This window comes from Phocoena phocoena, chromosome 1 (assembly GCF_963924675.1).
Source record: "Phocoena phocoena chromosome 1, mPhoPho1.1, whole genome shotgun sequence".
NCBI lineage: Eukaryota > Metazoa > Chordata > Mammalia > Artiodactyla > Phocoenidae > Phocoena > Phocoena phocoena.
In genome coordinates, this window is record NC_089219.1 from 34566729 (window position 1) to 34585086 (window position 18358).

Sequence of the window (18358 nt, forward strand, 5' to 3'; positions counted from 1 at the left end):
GAAATAATATAAGTCAGGAACATAAAACTCTCTGACAAGTCCTTGATTTGTATAACCTCTCCCTGGTACAGATCTACCCAGGAAGCAAAGCGGTCATGGGCAGGCTGCTTAGCTAGTCTGGAGAAAAAAAGGATGCACTAAATGACCAGAGTCCTTGATGGCACTGGCTGATACAGCCATGGCCACACCTGGGCCATGTTAGAACATAACAAGGAGGTTGGGTGTGTGTGGAGGGGTGGGAGGCGGTGAATCAAGGTCACAGAGCTGTTACATAAGAAAGCTGGGATTTGAACCCAGGCATGTCTGCTCCAATGCCTACACTCTGTCCCCTACATCACAGGGGACCTTCCAGAGTACTTCCCCCCTAGACAGTATAGATGGCTCACATCCCCTTCAAATAATTGTCTGAGAAAAGAGACACCAATGTGGAATGGTAACTCGGCCAATCCATACTGGAGCTCCTTGAAAGGCCCAGGGGCCTTTTCTGGCAAAGACCTACAATATATGTCTGCATTTTGCTATTTGTTTTCTATATGTCTCACATCTTTTTGTTCCTCCATTCCTCCTTTACTGCCTTCTTTTGCATTAAGTGGATCTTTTCTAGTGTACCATTTTAATTTCCTTGTTGATTTTAACTGTTTTTTAGATTACTTTTCTTAGTGATTGCTCTAGGAATTAGAATGGGCATTTTAATCACGATCTACCTCAGATTAATGCTAACTTAATTACAGTAGAATAGAGAAACTTTACTCCAGTATAGCTCTATTCCCTACCCCTTTCTTTGGCAAAGATCTATGAAGAATGCATCACCGGGAGACCTCTGAGAAACAGGATAAACTATTTGCAGTTTAATTATAAATACCTTGTTAGTGAACTGATAACACATTATTCAAAGTCGTGCAAAGTCATGATAAACAAGAGTTTTACTGATTTCTATGCCAAAAGCTCTATGTTCCCCAACATATGCTGTGAAACGATAAAAACACAGCTATGAGTGCAATCCCAGGGGAAGAGGGTGGGCACTTCAGCAATTCATAGCACCTCAAAGCAGCTATGCAATGCTGGAATACATTAGATGCTCAACAGTCCATGATGCAGAGCTCTTGGGTCACCAAGTAATGGGATGAGCTTCCTCAGCTGAGGTGAGATTTAGTAAGTCTTGAATGGTGTTTTGTTCATGGACACTGAGCTGCTGTTCTTTGGCTAGATCCAGGGCTCTCATGGCGTATTCCTTTGCCTGAAATAGAATTGCAGTGACAAAAGGAAGTTGCCACAGAAAAGCATTACATTGGAAGGCCCATCTCTGCTCGACCACAAAAACATGGGAAAGGACCTTTCAGCTTCTCACACCAGCCACTGAGTTCTTTGTGGAAACTTGTGAACATACACTGGGTCTTCACAGCTAACCACACATGTGGGATGAGGGTGAGAGGGGTTAGGGAACAGGAAAACATGGTCACTGAGCTTACAATGGACAAGGCCTCTTTTCTACATTTCAGGGACCTTTGAACCAACATTGGGAGGCACAGAAATGGAAGGTGCCACAAGTAAGTTGCCATCTGGGGGGCCAAGCAGCCCAGAGATTTGACCTGGGCAGAGGCTTCACAGGACATCTTGGGACAGGCTCTAGCTGGCCCTTCCGCCCTCCCTCCCTTCCCCCCTCCATCTTTTCCTCTTCTTTTTTTTTTAACATCTTTATTGGAGTATAATTGCTTTAAAATGCTGTGTTAGTTTCTCCTGTAAAACAAAGTGAATCAGCTATACGTATACATATAGCCCCATATCACCTCCCTCTTGCATCTCTCTCCCACCCTCCCTACCACCCAGCTAGATGGTCACAAAGCACCGAGCTGATCGCCCTGTGCTATGAAGCTGCTTCCCACTAGCTAGCGATTTTACATTTGGTAGTGTATATATATCCACGCCACTCTCTCACTTCGTCCCTGCTTACCCTTCCCCCTCCCCGTGTCCTCAAGTCCATTCTCTACATACGCGTCTTTATTCCTGTCCTGTCCCTAGGTTCTTCATAACCATTTTTTCTTTAGATTTCATATATATGTGTTAGCATACGGTATTTGTTTTTCTCTTTCTGACTTACTTCACTCTGTATGACTGACTCTAGGTCCATCCACCTCACTACAAATAACTCAATTTCGTTTCTTTTAATAGCTGAGTAATATTCCATTGTATATATGTACCACATCTTTACCCATTCATCTGTTGATGAACACTTAAGTTGCTTCCATGTCCTGGCCATTGTAAATAGAGCTGCAATGAACGTTGTGGTACATGACTCTTTATGAATTAAGGTTTTCTCAGGGTATATGCCCAATAGTGGGATTGCTGGGTCGTATGGTAGTTCTATGTTTAGTTTTTTAAGGAACTTCCATACTGTTCTCCATAGTGGCTGTATCAATTTACATTCCCACCAACAGTGCAAGAGGGATCCTTTTCTCCACACCCTCTCCAGCATTTATTGTTTGTAGATTTTTTCATGATGGCCGTTCTGACTGGTGTGAGGTGATACCTCATTGTAGTTTTGGTTTGCATTTCTCTAATGATTAGTGATGTTAAGCATCCTTTCATGTGTTTGTTGGCAATCGGTATATCTTCTTTGGAGAAATGTTTAGTTAGGTCTTCTGCCCATTTTTGGATTGGGTTGTTTGTTTTTTAGATGTTGAGCTGCTTCTATATTTTGGAGATTAATCCTTTGCCAGTTGCTTTGTTTGCAAATATTTTCTCCCATTCTGAGGGTTGTATTTTCGTCTTGTTTATGGTTTCCTTTGCTGTGCAAAAGCTTTTAAGTTTCATTAGGTCCCATTGGTTTATTTTTGTTTTTATTTCCATTTCTCTAGGAGGTGGGTCAAAAAGCATCTTGCTGTGATTTATGTCATGGAGTGTTCTGCCTATGTTTTCCTCTAAGAGTTTGATAGTGTCTGGCCTTACATTTAGGTATTTGATCCATTCTGAGTTTATTTTTGTGTATGGTGTTAGGGAGTGTTCTAAGTTCATTCTTTTACACGTAGCTGTCCAGTTTTCCCAGCACCACTTATTTAAGAGGCTGTCTTTTCTCCATTGTATATTCTTGCCTCCTTTATCAAAGATAAGGTGACCATATGTGCGTGGGTTTATCTCTGGGCTTTCTATCCTGTTCCACTGATCTATATTTGTTTTTGTGCCAGTACCATACTGTCTTGATTACTGTAGCTTTGTAGTATAGTCTGAAGTCAGGAAGCCTGATTCCTCCAGCTCTGTTTTTCTTTCTCAAGATTGCTTTAGCTATTCGGGGTCTTTTGTGTTTCCATACAAATTGTGAAATTTTTTGTTCTAGTTCTGTGAAAATTGCCATTGGTAGTTTGATAGGGATTGCACTGAATCAGTAGATTGCTTTGGGTAGTAGAGTCATTTTCACAATGTTAATTCTTCCAATCCAAGAACATGGTATATCTCTCCATCTGTTTGTATCATCTTTAATTTCTTTCATCAGTGTCTTATAGTTTTCTGCATACAGGTCTTTTGTCTCCTTAGGTAGGTTTATTCTTAGGTATTTTATTCTTTTTGTTGCAATGGTAAATGGGAGTATTTCCTTAATTTCTCTTTCAGATATTTCATCATTAGTACAAAGGAATGCAACAGATTTCTGTGCATTAATTTTGTATCCTGCTACTTTACCAAATTCATTGATTAGCTCTAGTAGTTTTCTGGTAGCATCCTTAGGATTCTCTATGTATAGTATCATGTCATCTGCAAACAGTAACGGTTTTACTTCTTCTTTTCTGATGTGGATTCCTTTTATTTCTTTTTCTTCTCTGATTGCTGTGGCTAAAACTTCCAAAACTATGTTGAATAATAGTGGTGAGAGTGGGCAACCTTGTCTTCTTCCTGATCATAGTGGAAATGTTTTCAGTTTTTCACCATGGAGAATGATGTTGGCTCTGGGTTTGTCATATATGGCCTTTATTATGTTGAGGTAAGTTCCCTCTATGCCTACTTTTTGGAGGGTTTTTATCATAAATGGGTGTTGAATTTTGTTGAAAGCTTTTTCTGCATCTATTGAGATGATCATACTGTTTTTCTCCTTGTTTGTTAATATGGTTTTTCACATTGATTGATTTGCATATATTGAAGAATCCTTGCATTCCTGGGATAATCCCCAATTGATCATGGTGTATGATCCTTTTAATGTGCTGTTGGATTCTGTTCGCTAGTTTTTTGTTTTGTTTGTTTTGTGGGGTTTTTTTGTGCGGTATGCAGGCCTTTCAGTGTTGTGGCCTCTCCCATTGTGGAGCACAGGCTCTGTGCACGCAGGCTCAGCGTGTAAGGCTCATGAGCCCAGCCGCTCCGCGGCATGTGGGATCCTCCCGGACTGTGGCACAAACCCATGTCCCCTGCATCGGCAGGCAGATCCTCAATCACTGCGCCACCAGGGAAGCCCTGTTTGCTAGTATTTTGTGGAGGATTTTTGCATCTAAGTTCATCAGTGATATTGGCCTGTAGTTTTCTTTCTTTGTGGCATCTTTGTCTGGTTTTGGCATCAGGGTGATGGTGGCCTCGTAGAATGAGTTTGGGAGTGTTCCTCCCTCTGCTATATTTTGGAAGAGTTTGAGAAGGATAAGTGTTAGCTCCTCTCTAAATGCTTGATAGAATTCACCTGTGAAGCCATCTCGTCCTAGGCTTTTGTTTTGTGGAAGACTTTTAATCACAATCTGAATTTCAGTGCTTGTGATTGGTCTGTTTGTATTTTCTATTTCTTCCTGGTTCAGTCTCGGAAGGTTGTGCTTTTGTAAGAATTTGTCCATTTCTTCCAAGTTGTGCATTTTATTGGCATATAGTTGCTTGTAATAATCTCTCATGATCCTTTGTATTTCTGCAGTGTCAGTTGTTACTTCTCCTTTGTCAGTTCTAATTGTATTGATTTGAGTCTTTTCCCTTTTTATCTTGATGAGTCTGGCTAATGGTTTATCAATTTTGTTTATCTTCTCAAAGAACCAGCTTTTAGTTTTATTGATCTTTGCTATTGTTTCCTCCATTTCTTTTTCACTTATTTGTGATCTGATCTTTATGATTTCTTTCCTTCTGCTAACCTTGGGGGTTTTCTGTTCTTCTTTCTCTAATTGCTTATGGTGTAATGTTAGGTTGTTTGAGATTTTTCTTGTTTCTTGAGGTAGGATTGTATCGCTATAAACTTCCCTCTTAGAACTGCTTTTCCTGCATCCCGTAAGTGTTGGGTCGTCGTGTTTTCATTGTCATTTGTTTCTAGTTTTTTGTTTTGTTTTGTTTTGTTTTTTGTGGTACGCAGGCCTCTCACTGCTGCGGCCTCTCCTGTTGCAGAGCACAGGCTCCAGACACGCAGGCTCAGTGGCCATGGCTCACGGGCCCAGCCACTCTGCGGCATGTGTGATCCTCCTGGACCAGGGCACGAACCCGTGTCCCCTGCATCGGCAGGCAGACTCTCAACCACTGTGCCACCAGGGAAGCCCTCTGGGTATTTTTTAATTTCCTCTTTGATTTCTTCAGTGATCTCTTGGTTATTTAGTAGTGTATTGTTTAGCCTCCATGTGTTTGTATTTTTTACAGTTTTTTCCCTGTATTGATGTCTAGTCTTACAGCATTGTGGTTAGAAAAGTTACTTGATACTATTTCAATTTTCTTAAATTTACCAAGGCTTGATTTGTGACCCACGATATGGTCCATCCTGGAGAATGTTCCATGAGCACTTGAGAAGAAAGTGTATTCTGTTGTTTTTGGATGGAATGTCCTATAAATATCAATTAAGTCTATCTTGTTTAATGTATCATTTAAAGCTTGTGTTTCCTTATTTATTTTCATTCTGGATGATCTTTCCATTGGTGAAACTGGGGTGTTAAAATCCCCTATTATGATTGTGTTACTATCAATTTCCCCTCTTATGGCTTTTAGCATTTGCCTTATGTATTGAGGTGCTCCTATATTGGGTGCATAAATATTTACAATTGTTATATCTTCTTCTTGGATTGATCCCTTGATCATTATGTAGTGTCCTTTGTCTCTTGTAATAGTCTTTATTTTAAAGTCCATTTTGTCTTATATGAGAATTGCTACTCCAGCTTTCTTTTGATTTCTATTTGCATGGAATATCTTTTCCCATCCCCTCACGTTCAGTCTGTACATGTTACTAAGTCTGAAGTGGATCTCTTGTAAGCAGCATATGTACAGGTCTTGTTTTTGTATCCATTCAGGCAGTCTATATCTTTTGGTTAGAGCATTTAATCCATTTACATTTAAGGTAATTATTGATATATATGTTCCTATTACCATTTTCTTAACTGTTTTGGGTTTGTTATTGTAGTTCTTTTCCTTCTCTTGTATTTCCTGCTGAGAGAAGTTCCTTTAGCATTTGTTGTAAAGCTGCTTTGGTGGTGCTGAATTCTCTCAGCTTTTGCTTGTCTGTAAAGTTTTTAATTTCTCTGTCGAATCTCAATGAGATCCTTGCTAGATAGAGTAATCTTGGTTGTAGCATTTTCCCTTTCATCACTTTAAATATGTCCTGCCACTCCCTTCTGGCTTGCAGAGTTTCTGCTGAAAGATCAGCTGTTAACCTTATGGGGATCCCCTTGTATGTTATTTGTTGCTTTTCCCTTGCTGCTTTTAATATTTTTGCTTTGTATTTAATTTTTGATAGTTTGATTAATATGTGTCTTGGCATGTTTCTCCTTGGATTTTTCCTGTATGGGACTCTCTGCACTCCCTGTACTTGATTGACTATTTCCTTTCCCATATTAGGGAAGTTTTCAACTGTAATCTCTTCAAATATTTTCTCAGTCCTTTTCTTTTTCTCTTCTTCTTCTAGGACCCCTATAATTCAAATGTTGGTGCATTTCATATTGTCCCAGAGGTCTCTGAGACTGTCCTCAATTCTTTTCGTTCTTTTCTGTTTTTATTCTGCTCTGTGGTAGTTATTTCCACTATTTTATGTTCCAGGTCACTTATCCTTTCTTCTGCCTCAGTTATTCTGCTATTGATTCCTTCTAGAGAATATTTAATTTCATTTATTGTGTTGTACATCATTGTTTGTTTGCTCTTTAGTTCTTCTAGGTCCTTGTTACATGTTTCTTGCATTTTCTCCATTCTATTTCCAAGATTTGGGATCATCTTTACTATTATTACTCTGAATTCTTTTTCAGGAAGAGTGCCTATTTCCTCTTCATTTGTTTGGTCTGGTGGGTTTTTACCTTGCTCTTTCATCTGCTGTGTATTTCTCTGTCTTCTCATTTTGCTGGGTTTGGGGTCTACTTTTCACAGCCTGCAGGTTCGAAATTTCCATTGTTTTTGGTGTCTGCCCCCAGTGGGTAAGGTTGGTTCAGTTGGTTGTGTAGGCTTCCTGGTGCAGGGGACTGGTGCCTGTGTTCTGGAGGATGAGGCTGGATCTTGTCTTTCAGGTCAGCAGGACAGCGTCTCGTGGTGTGTTTTGGGGTGTCAACTTATTATGTTTTTAGGCAGCCTCTCTGATAATGGGTGGGGTTGTGTTCCTGTCTTGCTAGTTGTTTGACATGGGGTGTCCAACATTGGAGCTTGATGGTCATTGAGTAGAGCTGGGTCTTAGCGTTGAGACTGAGATCTCTGGGAGAGCTCTCGCTGATTGATATTATGAGGGGCCAGGAGGTCTCTGGTGGACCAATGTCCTGAACTCGGCTCTCCCACCTGAAAGGCTCAGGCTTGACACCTGGCTGGAGCACCAAGACCCTGTCAGCCACATGGCTCTACTCACAAAGGGTAAAGGGGTGCCTCAGCAAGTCGAGCAGGTCCTTTCACCCCCCTCCATCTCTTCTTTTCTCCCTTATTTCCTTCCTCCCTTCCTTCCTTCCTTCCATCCTTCCTTCCTTTCCTCTTTCTCTCCTTACTGTCTTTCAATAAATATTTATTGAAAGGCTACTATGTTCCAGGTACTGTGACTATAGGCAGAAATTCCTACCCTTGTGAAATTGACAATATAGTGGGGGAGAGAGGCAATAAATAAGACAAATAATTAAAATGCAATCGTATCTTAAATAGTGATTCATGATAAGGAAAAAAATAAAGCAGGAAGGGGAACAGGAAGCATTAATGGTGGCAGTGGGGGTTTGCCGTTTCAGACAGAGGGCAGGGAAAGCCTTACTGAAAAGCAGACAGCTGAGTCCAGACCTGAAGGAAGCGAGGTGCCAATCCTTAGTAGATAGAGGTGTCCATTTTCTCTAAGGACCTCTTGCAGACCTAACACCCTTAACACACCTTGGGGGAATGACTTCCTTGAATGGAAAATGAGACCCTGAAATGTAGAAAAGAGGCTTTGTCCTTCCTCTTTTGTGCTCCCACAGGGCCCTGGGCTTTGCTATCACACTCTATTTTAACCCACTGACCGGGAGCTCTTCCAGGCCCTGGTATACAGTAGGTGCTTAGTAAAAGTTTGCTGATGAAAGGAAAGAAGGAAGAAAGGAAGGGAGGAAGGGAGCGGGGTAAGGACATCTTAAATTTTCCCATGTCACCCACACAGAAAGACCTCCTCCAACCATCCTCCCTCCTCTCTCCCCTTGTCTGCTTTACTTTTCTTTGTAGTGCTTTTCACTCTCTGAAATTATATTACATATTTATATGTTTACTTGTTTATCGTAACTTCCCCTCCTCCAGAAAAATGTAAGTTACTTGGAAATAGGGAACTTGGCTGGTGGTTCACCACTGCACCCCCAGTCCCTAAAGCTGTGCCTTGCAAATGGTAGAACCTCAATAAATACCTGAATGAATGAGTGGATCAGTCAATCAATAAATCAAGAACCCTGAGATATGCCACTTGCTGTCTATAAGAAATTGGGCAAGCAATGGACCCTCTCTGTGCCTTAGTTTCCTTATCTGTAAAGTGGGAATAATAAAATACCTTCTTTGTAAAGTTAGTATGAGAATTAAATGTGATAATTCATGTAAAGTACTTAGGCTAGTGACTGCCACATAAAAAGCACTCAAGAACAATTACCTTTTGAATTATTATTTCTGCCTGGATCCCTCCAGCAACAGGGAACTCACTACCTGAATATGGTTAGAGCAACTACTCCAACCCCCCAAGGACTCCCCAGAGCCCTTCTTCCCTGCAGGCTTCCCAGCACTGCCCCAGCCTCAGTTAACCTGTGCAACCCTAGGGTGGCCCCCTTGAGGGAAGAAGACAACCCCATTTCCATTGTGCAGGTTGGACTCAACACATAAGAAATGTCATGAGCATCTGAACTTTTTTGGAGTGAAGGCTTACTCTGAGGGTAAAAGCTAGTGCAGTTGGGCAAAACACAGCTGAAATCAACTAGAGGAACTTCTCCCTCCATTTTAGACATGCTTCTTTTCTAGGGGAACTTGCCTTTGAAGAATTCACCATCAGGTAGTAAAGCATGAACAGGATTTTTAGAACAAAGATTGTTTTTTGGGGGGCTTTGTCAGATGTAGATTCTCGAATCTTCAAGATTGAAGTCAGGATCTGAATGGCTTCTGCTTCCTGGGCTTCATCTGCGATGGAAAGAAAGGGAGGAAAGAAGAAACAGGCCCTAGGGCAGCTGCATCTACCCTCAAGGGTAAGCACCCTGTTAGGGCACCTGTCCTTCAGGCAGTTCACCAGCTCTGCCCACCCTGTCATTATCAGAGTAACCTAAAAAAATCAAAACAAAACAAAAAACAAAACTCATTCCTACAGGTCCTAGCGTTGCTTAGCTTTCTTTCTTTCAGAGTCCTAAACTAGATCTCTTAGGTCCCCAATACAGGGAATTTGTCATGGTGGGATTTCTTGGGTCCAACTCAACTTCCATTCTATAGCAAGAGGAGGGAGCCGGGGCTTCTGGCAGCCACAGCACCTTAATTCCTCTTCCCCAAATCCAAAGATGCTTAAGCAGTAGCCTTTCTGCTTTTCCCCATGCGAGGCTAAGCCTAGAGAAAAAGACAGAAAAGACATACACTGTAATGTTAAGGTTGGCTGTCTTTGGATAGCTATGATTTCTGAGTTTTCTACTTTAACGTGAACTGCTTTTATAATAAGAGAAAATTCAATAAAATTACTAATTTTTTGAATCTTAGCTCAAAACTTCTCCTCCAAGAAGTCTTCCCTCTTCAACACCATCCAACTGTCCTCACCTCTTCATTCTGGGACTCAGCTTGTAATATAATTTGTACTTGTAGAAGTTTTCTTTCCTTTCACATAGTTTCTGTCTCACCCACTACACTATATGTCTCTTTTGAGAAGAAACTAGATCTTCCATCTCTTTTTATGATCTCAGGGGGAATGATGCTGTACTCAGCCTTCAGCCCTTTGCTGAGCTGTGGGTAGAGAGATGAATCAGACTCAGCCCTGCCACTGAGAAGTTCACTGTCCAGTAAAGGAAGAGGATAAGGCACCAGAACAAACGAGCAATGGGACTTCCGTGTGGAGTCTGGAGAGATAACACATAAAAAATGGATGCTCTGCAGGAATCTCAGGGGGCTCTGGCAGGGTCTTTTTTTTCTCCAGATCTGTCCCTTATTAACTCCCCTGCAAGGCTGTGTGTGACGCTAGGGACCTGAATTCTTCCCACTGCTGGTCAAATCTCTTTGATCCCCCGTCTCAGTTTGCCCATTGGCAAAATGGGAAGGTGGCACTGATGTGCCCCACGACAGGTACAGCTGCTCTCCCTCTGAGGGGAAAAGTCTGTGGATCAGAAGAGATGAAGTCACTGCTCTGCTTCCTGGGGAGAACTGCCACTTACCCAAGCCAGTGTCGGTCTCAAATTGTTTGCCTAGTAGATCTACTTGTTGGGTGCGAGCCTGTGAGAGGACTTGATAGTGATTGTTCAAATATTTATTCCAGATCTCAGAGACCTGTTGGGAAAGGAGATGGTAATCAGACAAGCAAGCTGGACTTTAGCCGTTGGACCAGCCAGCTGAGAGGGCAGCACCTCTGGCCAGGCCTCCTGCCGGTCTGCAGACTCCCTCTCTCATTGTGCCTGAAGGCAGTGGGAGCCTTAGGAGCCCAAAGGTGCTTGGCCAAGGTAAGTGTGACAAGTGTTGGGCTGCAAAGGGCACATGGAGGGCTGATCTGGGGACAGCCCTGGTGGGGTCTAATTACAATGGCTACCATGTGTTGAGCACATACAACTACCTTCACATCCTCCCAACATCCCAATTACGGTCGTATTCTTATTACTCCCGTTTCATAGATCAATAAACGGAGGTTCAGACAAGTTAAGATCACTCTTGACTTTTGGTAAAAGCTGCTATGTGGCACAGCCAGGATTTAAATTCAAGTCTGCCTGGTTCCAAAGTTCATTTGTTTTTCAGCTGCACGACAATGCCTCTTCTTCAGAAGTGGGTCTAAAATAAGAATAAACAGACCTACTGGAGAACGGACTTGAGGATATGGGGAGGGGGAAGGGTGAGTTTTGACAGGGCGAGAGAGAGTCATGGACATATACACACTAACAAACGTAGTAAGGTAGATAGCTGGGGGGAAGCAGCCGCAAGGCACAGGGATATTAGCTCGGTGCTTTGTGACAGCCTGGAAGGGTGGGATGGGGAGAGTGGGAGGGAGGGAGACGCAAGAGGGAAGACATATGGGAACATATGTATATGTATGGCTGATTCACTTTGTTGTAAAGCAGAAACTAACACACCATTGTAAAGCAATTATACCCCAATAAAGATGTTTAAAAAAAAAAAAAAAATAGATATCAAGAAAGTCCTCTTTAAGCCAAAAAAAAAAAAAAAAAAAAAAAAAAAAAAGAATAAACAGTCACCGCTTGACAACCTATACCACACACAGAAATTGTTGTTTGCTAAGTAAGGTGTTATTATATGAAGATAACCAACATTTTAATATATTGGAATATTGGAAACAGTTTTTTAAGGAACCTCCATACTGTTCTCCATAGTGGCTGTATCAATTTACATGCCCACCAACATTGGAAGAGGGTTCGCTTTTCTCCACACCCTCTCCAGCATTTATTGTTTGTAGATTTTTTGATGATGGCCATTCTGACCAGTATGAAGAGATACCTCATTGTCGTTTCGATTTGCATTTCTCTAATAGTTAGTGATGTTGAGCACATTTTCATGTGTTTGTTGGCCATCTGTATGTCTTCTCTGGAGAAATGTCTATTTAGGCCTTCCACCCATTTTTTTTTTTTTTTTGCAGTACTTGGGACTCTCACTGTTGTGGCCTCTCGCGTTGTGGAGCACAGGCTCCGGACGCGCAGGCTCAGCGGCCATGGCTCATGGGCCTAGCTGCACCGCGGCATGTGGGATCTTCCAGGACCGGGTCACGAATCCATGTCCCCTGCATCGGCAGGCGGACTCTCAACCACTGCACCACCAGGGAAGCCCCACCCATTTTTTGATTAAGTTGTTTGTTTTTTTGATATTGAGCTGCATGAGCTGTTTGTATATTTTGGAGATTAATCCTTTGTCAGTTGCTTCATTTGCAAATATTTTCTCCCTTTCTGAGGGTTGTCTATGACCCAGCAATCCCACTCCTGGGCATATATCCTGAGAAAACCATAATTCAAAAAGACACATGCACACCAATGTTCACTGCAGCACTACTTACAATAGCCAGGACATGGAAGCAACCTAACTGCCCATCAACAGCGGAATGGATAAAGAAGATGTGGTACATATATACAATGGAATATTACTCAGCCATAAAAAGGAACGAAATTGGGTCATCTGTAGGAGATGCATGCACCTAGAGACTGTCATACAGAGTGAAGTAAGTCAGAAAGAGAAAAACAAATATCGTATATTAACACATATATGTGGAAACTAAAAAATGGTATAGATGGTCTTATTTGCAAAGCAGAAATAGAGACACAGATGTAGAGAATAAACGTAGGGATACCAAGGGGGAAGCTGGGGTGGGATGAATTGGGAGATGTGGATTGACATATATACACTATTGATACTATGTATAAATAGGTAACTAATGAGAATCTACTATAGAGCACAGGGAACTCTACTCAATGCTCTGCGGTGACCTAAATGGGAAGGAAATCCAAAAAAGAGGGGATATATGTATACATACTTTGCTGTACAGTAGAAACTAACACAACACTGTAAAGCAACTATACTCCAATAAAAATGTTTTTTTAAAAAGAGGAAAATATTGTATAGACTTGACAATCTACAATTGGAATAGACACATACTATTCTAAAAGATTTAAATTAAATCTATTTAAAATTTAAAAAAAAAAGAAGTCTAGCACTTTAGACTCTGTCAAGGTCACCTTCTCTTGCAACTCAGCCCCAAATCATCTGAAAGTAAATATATATATATATATATACATACACATATATAAACAGTTGAAAATCTTTCACAGGTAAAGATGGACATTTTAAAGTACTTTCATGTTCTTTGATCCCTTCACAGGACCTTTCAACAATTAGTTTCGCTTAAAAACTTCATCTCCTCCTTTATCCCACACCTCAATATGCCCACATTAGCTTGCTCCTAGGGATATGACAGGGTATCTGGCAGCCTATTTGGTTCTTATTGACCCATAAGCTATTATTTGTTAATTGCTCTATTGATGCTAAGGACTAAACTATTTTGGTAGTGGAGAAACCGGAAGAAAGAAAAGTGGAATATAACATGAATCAAGCTATGTGATTTTGGGCAAGTCACTTCATCTGTCTGTGCCTCGAATATCTCATGAATGGTCTGACACCAGTTGTAAGATACAAAGCCTAAGTATCAAGGCTCAGCTCCCATATTCCCCAGCTCACCTTGGTGTACAATGTGTCTGCCAGGTCCAAATTTTTAAGGCCATAGAAGATATTAGCCAGGTAGAAGTAGCCTCCTGAGGTCCTGATGTGCTCTGTTCCAAATGCACAACTGGCGAAATAAATCTATAGCAGAAGGAAGAAAGAGAGTGCTTGAGTTTTCTTTGTAAATCATATATCTTATAAAGGACTTGTATCCAGAATCTATAAAGAACTTTTACAACAGCTCAGTTAAAATATGGGCAAAGGATCTGAACAGATAACATGTCACCAAAAAGATACACCAATAGCTAAAGCACATGAAATGATGCTCAACATTATTAGTCACTAAGGAAATGCAAAATAAAACCCACAACGAGATACATCTTCACACACACTAGAACTGCTCTAATCAAAAAGACAGAAAATAACACTTATTGGCAAAGTTGTGGCAAAAGTGGAACTCTTGTACATGCTGGTGGGAATATAAAATGATGCAGCCTCTGTGGAAAACAGTTTGGCAGTCCTCAAAAAATTAAACATAGTTTTACCACATGACCGAGCAATTCTATTCTTAGGTATATACCCAAGAGGAATGAAGACACGTCTTCACACAAAGACTTGTACACAAATGTTCACAGCAGTATTATTCATAATAGACAAAAAATGGAAACAACCCAAATGTCCATCAACTGGTGAATGGTAAAGAAATTGTGGTATATCCAGATGATAGCAATAAAAGGAATGAAATATTGATATATAAACAACAACACGGGTGAATTTCAAAATAATTATGCTAAGTGAAAGAAGTCAGATGCAAAAGTCATCATTTATTTAATAATGATTTAATATAAATCATTCATTTATATTAAATGTCCTAAAAAGGTAAATCTAGAAAGACAGAAAGTGGGAATGAGAAATGACTGCAAATGGATATGTGGGCTCTCTTTAGGGTGAAAACTGGATTATGTTGATGGTTGCACAGCTCTAAGTTTACTAAAAATCATTGAATTGTACAGTTAATTGTACATACCATTGATTTTTATGGTATGTATCAATAATGCTGTGGTTTGGTTTGGTTTTTTTTTAAGTTAGGCTGAGCTTGATCTAATCCTTAACTATGTGACCCAGCTCAAGAGAGAGTGTGCTTCTGATTGATTTGTTGAAGGCTGTGAAGCACAGAGAGGAAACACAAATGAAGCAGTGCATTGGTCAGGCTCCTAGGTGGAAGTAGATGGCACCCTCACAAGTATCAGTATTCCCTGAGGCTAGTATAACGAAAGGATTATTTACAGAGACGTGGAAGGGGTACGGAACCAACAAGAGTTAGTGAAGCACTAGGGACTATCAGTAGCAAGAGACCATTTACAGTCCAAACTCCTGAGAAAACCAGGGGAGAAAGCAGGGTTACCAGGGCCCAGCAAGAGCTAGAGCTGTGGAGGAAGGCTACCTGACAGAAGCCATGGCCATGAGGAACACTGGCCCTGCAGGGACTGGGCTGGTGCAGAAAGGCAGCAGAGTAAATACCCCAACCTCTCTCTGCTCCCAGCTTCCACTCCTCTGCCATGGCTTTCACTCTCCAAACCCAGTGAGGCCAGAGAGCAATGGAGTCCACCGAGGTCAGCCTCCCAGGGAAGAGTAGGGCAGAGAATGCATTTGGCGTAAGGGGATATGGAGAATAACCAGCACAACAATGTTTCCAGCAAATTTAGGGGCATCGTGCAGTGGCAGGCAACCAGAGGGAGGGTTGCCCAGTGGAGAGGCTGAAGAGAGACCCAATCTGCATGGAGACTGCAGTCTGATTCTAACCTCATCTAACTTTCAGGCTCAGGAACTCTTCCCTCCGGTAATACTGTCCAATACTGAAATCCTAACAGAAACCCCATGAACGTGGGAAGAACAGCTCAGTCATCACCCTCATCAACCTATCTAACATTGGTAAAGAGTTTTAGAGTTTATAAAGCACTTTCATATACCTCCAGCTCATTTAAATGTAATAACCACACTCTGTAGTAGAGACGTTCATGTTATTTATCAAAATCACAGCCAAAGTACTGCCCATGTTGGGCCCTCTTATTCATCTCTGCAATGACCCAATGAGGCAGAGACTATTTTATGATTACTGTCTTATAGGTGATGAAAGACGTTAAATAATTTATCCAAGTCTGTGTGGCTGGTGAAATGGCAGAGCTGGGACCAGGAGTAAAGCCCTGCTCTTAACCAGGATGCTCTTCTGCCTCCCTTTATCATCCCCCAAGCAACTGAGGCTTGGGAAGTGATGTGACCTGGACAAGGATGCACAGGCAGAAAGTGGAAAGTCTTGAATTCAGGTCGTTAGAATTGTGTTCTTGCTAATACTCCACCAAACAGACAGTTGTACACAGAAAGTTTCAGAGAAATGCTCAGTAAAAAGAAAACAACAACAAACAAACAGAGCTGTTCTCAGAAACAATCGGGTGTTATTAATTTGTTTACATCATTGGCCAGATGATAACGGGCTTCCTCATAGTTTTCCTTAGCCATGTAGAGAAGCCCCAGGTTCCGATGCAGTAAGGAGTGGGTGGCATGACAACATTCAGCCGATTTGAGGACTGTCCACTGCGCTTGGGATAGATACTCCTCAGCCTGGACGATCCGGCCCAGACCTGCCCAAAAGAAATAAAGATTATAATCCATATCCTAGCCAGAGAACACATGATGAAATACGAGTCATCACCTATTCACTCATTTATTCATTGACTTGAATACTTACTGACACACAAAAACTTGTACGTGAATATTCATAGCAGCCTATTCATATTAGCCAAAATATTGAAACAGCTTAAATGTTGGTCAACTGATGAGTAAATATACAAAGTATAGTCTTTCCCTATTCATGAGTGGCATATTATTCAGGCACTAAAGGAATAAAGTACTGATACATACTACAACATGGATGAACCTTGAAAACATTATACTGAGTGAAAGAAGCCAGGCACAAAAGGCCACACATTGTATGAGTTCATTAATATAAATTTTCCAGAATAGGCAAATCAGAAAGTGGATTGATTAGTAAGTGGCCCAGGACTGTAGGCATGGGAACCGAGGTATGACTGCTATTGGTATTGGGTTTCATTTTGGGGTGACAAAAATGTTCCCGAATTAGATGTGATGATGGTTGCACAATCTTGTGAATATACTAAAACCACTGAATTGTACTTTAAAGGGGAGAATTTTATGGTACATGAATTATATCTCAATTTTAAAATATATGTATATGTATATTTGATACTTTTTATGTGCCAGACCTTGTGTTAAGGGATAGGAATTCAAAGATGAATCAAAGCCATTACTCCTGAAAAATGTACAGCTTGGTTGGCGGAATGGAGACATGAAAACAAGTATATTTGTAATATAGTGTAAATGCAATGACAGTAACGTTATAAGGTTTGGAAGTGGAAGACAGTAGGAAGTGTTTAATTCTTTGGATGGGGTAGAGAAGGACAATGGAGTGGGGAGAGGCATGGTCAGTGTCATGGACTGAATGTTTGTGTTCCCCCCAAATTCATATGTTGAAGCCCTAATCCCTAATGAGACGGTATTTTGAAGTGGGGCCCTTGGGAGGTAATTAGGTCATGAGGGTGGAGCTCTCATGAATGGGATTAGTGCCCTTATAAGAAGAGACAAGAGAGAGATGATCTCTCTTTTGGCCATGTGAGGGTATAGCAAGAAAAGGCGGCTGTCTACAAGTTAGGAAGTGTGTTCTCACCAGACACCAGCTCTGTTGGCACCTTGATCATGGACTTGTAGCCACCAGAAATGTGAGAAATAAATGTTTGTTGTTTAAGCCACCCAGTCTATGGTATTTGTCATAGCAGCCAAGCTAAGATAGTCAGAAAAGTCTGAGCTAAGTTTTGAGGATGAATATAAGTTTTCTAGACAGTTAAGGGAGGGAGGGCATCTCAGGGAGAATTAACACATATGCAAAGTCATAGAGATATGAAATGGTGTGCTGTGCTTAGAGAACTATATATTGGCCTGTGATGCTGGGGCACAAAGTATAAGGGATCAAGTGGCAGGAAATGAGGCTAAAGAGGTAGGCAGGGCACAGATCACGGAGGGCGTAGGAAGTCGTGCCAAGGAGCTTGATGCATGTGGATAAAAACTAGAGGATTTTCAGAAAGGGAGTGATAACCGGATTTAGATTTAGAAGAGTCCTCTGGCACTATGCCAAGGAGAGACCAGAAGGGAGGAGGAAAAGGAAAACACTCACTAGAAGACTTTTGAAATAGTTCAGGCACGTACTAGACCCTGAACTAAGGCAGCGAATGAAGATGGAGTATATAAGAGAGACATTCAGGAGCTAGAATGGTTATGTGATTAACCATTTCATGTGGTTAAGTGAAAGTCACCTTTATTTCTAATATTCAAATACTCTTGACACTTAACTCTTTTTGTTTAGTTGTGAAAGAAAAAAAAAAGGTCATGAAGAACCTAGCGTGGGAAGGGTAAGCTGTGACAAAGTGAGAGAGTGGCATGGACATACATACACTACCAAATGTAAAATAGATAGCTAGTGGGAAGCAGCCACATAGCACAGGGAGATCAGCTCGGTAGTTTGTGACCACCTAGAGGGGTGGGATAGGGAGGGTGGGAGGGAGGGAGA

At 41.3% G+C, this 18358-nt stretch overlaps 1 protein-coding gene across 1 annotated transcript in view; it reads right to left on the reverse strand.

Annotated features, from left to right (window-relative positions):
• Positions 1-908: 908 nt before the first annotated feature.
• The window catches only part of ZMYND12 (zinc finger MYND-type containing 12), a 34272-nt gene continuing 16822 nt past the window's right edge, over positions 909-18358 (reverse strand). The window contains exons 4-8 of the mRNA XM_065887221.1: positions 16189-16358; positions 13738-13860; positions 10728-10839; positions 9356-9501; positions 909-1237 (exon numbers count right to left, since the gene is read on the reverse strand). Coding sequence (XP_065743293.1) covers positions 1109-1237; positions 9356-9501; positions 10728-10839; positions 13738-13860; positions 16189-16358 — 680 coding nt within the window. The 3' untranslated portion in view covers positions 909-1108. The remainder of the gene's footprint in view (positions 1238-9355; positions 9502-10727; positions 10840-13737; positions 13861-16188; positions 16359-18358) is intronic.